This window comes from Mandrillus leucophaeus, unplaced genomic scaffold (assembly GCF_000951045.1).
Source record: "Mandrillus leucophaeus isolate KB7577 unplaced genomic scaffold, Mleu.le_1.0 Scaffold234, whole genome shotgun sequence".
In the NCBI taxonomy this organism is placed as follows: domain Eukaryota; kingdom Metazoa; phylum Chordata; class Mammalia; order Primates; family Cercopithecidae; genus Mandrillus; species Mandrillus leucophaeus.
Window position 1 is genome coordinate 455,667 of NW_012102410.1, and position 5,875 is coordinate 461,541.

Here is a 5,875-nt window from a genome sequence, read left to right on the forward strand (position 1 = left end):
AGGGTGGTGGCGTCACGGGGGGCGCCCGGACTGCACTCAGCGACGCCGAACTCGGCCGCTGGGCCGAACTACTGTCTCCCCTGGACGAGTCCCGTGCCAGCATCACCTCGGTCACCAGCTTCTCTCCGGACGACGTGGCCTCCCCGCAGGGTGACTGGACCGTGGTGGAGGTGGAGACCTTCCACTGAGCCAGACCACAGCCCCGCCTGCTACGCCCCACCCCTGCCTTAGGATCCGCCCCTCTGGGTATGCCTGTTTGTTTTAGACCCCGCCTCCACTGCCCTGGAGCACCGCTGGGTGGATTGGTCTTAGCTCCCTGAATCCTGAGCCTTTCGGCCCAGGCTCCACCCCTGCGTTTGGCCTCGGAGGCTCGGGACCTACCCACAGCTTTGACTAGGCCTGCCCCTCGAGCTCCGCCCCTTTGGCCTAGGACACGTCCCATTTCCCCGAGCCCCGCCCCGTGTCCAGTGTATTGCCCACCCCGCACAGCCTGAGTTTGCAATAAAACTGGGACACTGGGGCCTGCACACCTTCGCTGTCACCGAGAGGGCCGGGGCTGGGGGCTTCCAGCGGGCTGAGCGGTGCGGGGGGCCAGGCCAGGTAAGGTCTTGCTGGCGGCTGTGCGCGAACCGGTTGGAGCTCTGGATTAAGTACGGTTTTCCTCTTCTGTGAGAAAAGGGGCAGGCCAGGTGGGGTTAGGGCGGGGCCCTGCCGAGTCCTGGCCATCTGGTGCCGCTCACCCATCCAAGTGTGTGAACTTGGGCTTCTTGGTGTCCGACTTCTGGTGGAAACGTTCCGCGCAGGAGGGGCCTGGCTGGGGCTGTGCGCCCTAGTGGATGAGCCAGTGCATGACCGAGGTGAAGGAGCGACTGGAACACTCCCCTCCCCTCCCCTCCCCTGCCCTCCCCTCCCCTGTCTTCTCTATTCTTTTTCTTCTTCTGCTTGACCTCAGGTGATCTGCCCCCCTCAGCCTCCCAAAGTGGTGGGATTACAGGCGTCAGCCACTGTGCCTGGTCTGGCACACTTTTCAAACTCGATGCGGGGAACTAGTACTCCTGGGGAACAGGTGGGAAGATTGGAGGGCACCGAGGCAAGGATGGAGGACCCCTTCCCATGGCCCTTCGGCTGGTATAGGGCCTCGGGCCAACTGCCCCAGTAGGGGATTGCAGGAAGAAGTGGCCTCTCCCAGGGCTGGGTGGGAGATGGAGTCCTCACACTGCACCCTGTCTCCAAGTGTCCTCGAAGTGCCACTTGGTGCATCCCACCCCCACGGCATCCTTGCCCTGTCTCCTTTGTCAGGCGTCCTTATCAGATCCCAAACATCTTCACAGGTCCCCTCCAATCAGAGTTTCCTGCTCTTCCTCCCCCAACTAACCCTAACCCTAACCCCCAGCTCAGTCATCTTGACCCTGGAGCCTCTCAGCCCTAGCCAGTTTCTCCCTGTTCCCAGGTGCCCCTGCAGAGAGCTCCCCCACTAGGCCTTTCCTCCCCCGGGTCTCCTGCATGGCACCAAGAATGACGGCAACATCCCCAGCTGGTTAAGAAGACAGAGTAGGATCTGGCCTTGGGCCCTCAGCCCTGCCTCTGCCCCTGGACCCAGTACCCTTACGCCATCCTGTGATCAGGTTCCTGTCAGTCACAGACCAGCAAGTCCTGCCTGTCCCCATCCCAGACAAGGCACTTCCCAGCCTGGGGTCTGAGGAGAAATGGGCTCTGGCCTGGAGGGGTGCCACCTGCACCTCTGGGAGCTAAAGGAGGAGGACACCAGCATAGTCCTTCGGTCAAATTCAGAGTTTTGTGGCAAACCATAGAGGTGTTCTCTCAAGCCGGGCCCTGGTGGGGTTGGGGACCTGGGTGTCTTTGTTTCCAGACTCTAGGACAAGCCCAAGGCTGACTCCTGACATGCTGGGTAGCCAGAGGCTCAAGGCCAACTGCTAGGAAGGACAGGGCACAACCTCAGACAGTTCCTCTGGGGTCCTGCCCTGTCCTGGGGCGCCATCGGGGGTGGAATTACCATGGAAGCAGGAGGCATGGACAGTGACTGTCAGGGTCCCCAGGGTTACATCTGCACTGTGTGTGGCCAGGAGAGCTGTGGCTTGTGATAGGACAGTACATGGGACTTGGCTGTCTCAGTGCACAAGCAGTGTCACGTCCTTTGCTTGGCTGTCAGGCATGGGGGCAAGGGGCACTTTGTGGACCCACACTGGGTGCAGAGGGCAGGCCCTGGCTGGCATCTGCCTGAACCCAATTATGTTTCTGCCCCTAGGGGCCAGGCACCGTGTCTCATGCCTGTAATCCCAGCACTTTGGGAGGTTGAGGAGGGCGGATCACCTGAGGTCAGGAGTTTGAGACCAGCCTGGCCAACATGGCAAAACCCTGTCTGTACTAAAAATACAAAAAAAAAAAAATGGCCAGGTACGGTGGCTCACCCCTAGAATCTCAGCACTTTGGGAGGCCGAGGCGGGTGGATCACAAGGTCAGGAGTTTGAGACCAGCCTGGCCAATATGGTGAAACCCAGTCTCTACTTAAAAAAAAAAAAAAAAAAAATTGGGCCAGGTGCAGTGGCTCATGCCTGTTATCCTAGCACTTTGGGAGGCAGGTGGATCACCTGAGGTCAAGGGTTTGAAACCCTCCTGGCCAACATGGCGAAACCCCATCTTTACTGAAAAGAATACAAAATTAGCCAGGCGTGGTGGCGCGTGCCTGTAATCCCAGCTACTTGGGAGGCTGAGGCAGGAAAATTGCTTGAACCTGGGAGGCAGAGGTTGCAGTGAGCCGAAATTGTACCATTGCACTCCAGCCTGGGCAACAAGAGCGAAACTCCGTCTAAAAAAAAAAAAATTAGCCAGGCGTGGTGGCGGATGCCTGTAGTCCCAGCTACTCAGGAGGCTGAGGCAGGAGAGTCACTTGAACCCAGGAGGCGGTGGTTGCAGTGAGCCAAGATCGCGCCACTGCACTCCAGCCTGGGTGACAGAGTGAGACTCTGTCTCAAAAAACAAAACAAAACAAATTAGCCAGGCATGGTCGTAGGTGCCTGTAGTTTCAGCTACTCGGGAGGCTGAGGCAGGAGAATCACTGGAACCCAGGAGACGGATGTTGCAGTGAGTTGAGGTCACACCACTGCACTCCAGCCTGGGTGACAGAGTGAAGCTCCGTTTCAAAAAAAACAACAAACAAACAAACGTTTCTGCCTCTAGGAAGCTTTGCCTTGCCACTCCTGGCTCTGTCCTCCACCCCGCCCCACACCGCCACCCAGCAGCTGGGATTCTGCCTTAGCTCTGTGGGGAACCCCACAAAGGACTCTTTCTGCCCCCTACTCACTGTCCTCCCTGCACTAGCCCCTCACAGACTCTGCGGTCCATCTGGTGGGGCCCTCTTACCTAAGCCCTCCATGGGCTCCCAATGGCCCCCAGTTCAAAGCCCAAACTCCCTCTCCTGACTTAAGCAGTCCCTTCTTGATCTGACCACGCCCAGGCTTTCCTATTCCTCCTTCCTAGGCATGGTGTGCCTCCTGTTGGTCTGATCTTTATGCTTTTACCCCTGGAAGAGGCCCTGACACCACCTCCTCCAGGAAGCCTTCCCTGATCTCCCTGCACATTTGTCTATTGAGCACTTACCACATTAGTGCAGGCTCCCCCCTGCCTAGTACCTGTCTCCTCCGCACCACTGGAGACCCCCGTCAGAGCCAGGCACAGGGCAGAGTACCCCGCAATACCCCTGGAGGTGTGAGCAGAATGAACGCAACTGGGTCCTGTGCTTCCTGAAGCCCAGCGATTTGGCATGCCTCTCTCTCCTTCAGGGGAGGCTCAGGTTGATTCACCCGGGTGGGAAATCATGCCCTGCCCCCAAACTGAATGCCCTTCTGTCCTCTCCCACCCCCATTCTATGAGACTGTGGGGAGCTCCTGAGGGTGAGGACAGCGTCGCCTTCCCTGAGCACGGTTTTTGGTCCTGGGGCTGGGCACCCACCACTGCTTGCGATTCTCCCAGCCCGCAGGCCAGTCCGTGACTGTGTAAATACACTTTATTTTCCATCTTTCCTGCCTGGGCAACATGTGGAGTGAACAGGCAGTGTGCAAAATGGTGGTGGGCAGTGTAGGGGGCGTGTGGGAGAGCCCCGCGGGTGCCTGCCCCGGTTCCCAGGCTTCATAACACTGAAAAGTGGGCAGCTAGGAAGTGGGGACGGAGTAGGGGTCCCCACCCCAGGAAGCGCCAGGGAGATTGCTTGTGACGCTACTCTACTGGAGGCTCCAGGAGCACCGAGGGGGGCAGCCCCAAGGTCATGAGGCCTGGGGGGCTGGGGGGAGGGAGGAAGGGGACTGGGGGGCATCGTTGAATTTTGGCACCGTTCTCAGCTCTGATTCAGCAGAGGCCACGGGACCACCAGGAGGAAGTGAGGGGAGGCCGCTCGCTAGGAAGCTCCTAGGTGGTGGCCTGGCCCTGGCTGAGGGTGGGGCTGGGAACACAGGAAGAAAGGGAAGTAGATGGAAGCTGAGCACCCCCCCAGAGATACCCCTCCATCACTGGCCAGGATAGGGGGTGTGAGTGTCTCCCAGAGGAAGATGTGGGGTGCTGGGGAGAGGGGTCTCTTCACTTCCTCGAAGCTGCTCTGGCCCCAGAGAAGCAGGGAGACTTCCCGCTCGCCACTCACTCCCCAGGTGGCCCTGCACACAGTATGGGGGACTTTGGTTTCTGCTGCAGGGGCCATGGTGCCTGCACCAGGCAGGAGAGGCCGGCCTGGCCATCTGTCCCCAGCGGCCCAACTCCCCTAGAGATGGCCAGGGGTTGGTCAAGGGTCACTTCGTCCCGAGGAGTGTCATGGGGTGCTGATGTCCAGCCCAGAGCTGGTGCTCTCCTTCCTCAGGCCTCGGTTAGCTCCTGGGCGCTTCCCAGCAATGCCACCCCTGTCCCAGAAGGAACCCTGCTGGGAGGTGGGAGCTGCCTGCTCATTCAGTGCTGGGACCTCTGGGTCCTCTGTCTCTTGCCCTCTGCCCTCCTGTTAAGAGAGCAGTCAGCCCCTCCAGACACCCCGGAACGCCAGAGGGCCCGGAGGAGTACAGACCAAGATGGGTAAACACTGCTGGGGAGGGAGAGCCTGCCCCGGGGTCCTGAGGAGCCCCAGGCCAGACCCCACCCTCTGCGCTGCCTCGCCGGGCCTCGCTTTGTGGGTGGCCGAGCCACAGAGGGCGCGGAGTTCGTCAAGTGCGGCAGGTGGAGCGCAGAACGCGGACTGCCCGGGCGCCCCCCGCGACTGCGGTCTCCTGACTCCGGGCGCGCGGGGCACAGCCTCAGTTGTCCAGGCCCTGGCTGTAGGGCGCGGCAAGCTCATCGGCGTCGCTGTCTGAGCTGCCCTCGCTGTCCTTGGCCGGCCGCTCTAGACGGCGGAAGAAGCGCGCATCACGCGGGGACAGAGGATACAACGCGTCCTGCAGGGCAGCGCCCACGCCTACGCCGAGTAGCTCCTCGTCCGACGACGGCAGCGAGTCCTCGTCCAAGTGCCGCGCCAGGCTCAGCCCGTCGAAAGCCAGCGGGTCCTCGAAGGGCGGCGGGCCCTTCAGCAGCCGCACCTGGGGCGGGGGACCGGCGCTGCAGGCGTGGACCGGCCTTCTGCCCCGCCCTCCCAGCCGCATCCTCCGCAAGGCACCGGCGCTCGGCTCGTCCCAGGCCGACGACACCCAGGCCTGTCCCCGGCATCCCCGCGCCGGCTCACCTCGGCCTTCAGCTCCTCGATCTGGTCCTTGAGCTCGCGGATGTACTGCGATGAGTCCGAGTGGTTCAGCTGACCCTGGATTCGGCCCTCCTCCCTCTGCGGGGTGCGCCAGGTCACGCGGGGCCAGTGCCATGCTGGGCCTGGGGTCCCGCCCCGCTCCTGCCC

The 5,875-nt window shown here is 61.3% G+C and overlaps 2 protein-coding genes across 2 annotated transcripts in view; one reads left to right on the plus strand and one right to left on the minus strand.

Annotated features, from left to right (window-relative positions):
• Positions 1-188, plus strand: part of PRR36 (proline rich 36) — a 4,954-nt gene extending 4,766 nt beyond the window's left edge. The window contains exon 7 of the mRNA XM_011982055.1: positions 3-188. Within this exon, the coding sequence (XP_011837445.1) occupies positions 3-188 (186 nt within the window). The remainder of the gene's footprint in view (positions 1-2) is intronic.
• A 3,818-nt stretch (positions 189-4,006) lies between these two features.
• The window catches only part of EVI5L (ecotropic viral integration site 5-like), an 18,971-nt gene continuing 17,102 nt past the window's right edge, over positions 4,007-5,875 (minus strand). The window contains exons 15-16 of the mRNA XM_011982022.1: positions 5,711-5,737; positions 4,007-5,567 (exon numbers count right to left, since the gene is read on the minus strand). Of these exons, the coding sequence (XP_011837412.1) occupies positions 5,289-5,567; positions 5,711-5,737 (306 nt within the window). The 3' untranslated portion in view covers positions 4,007-5,288. The remainder of the gene's footprint in view (positions 5,568-5,710; positions 5,738-5,875) is intronic.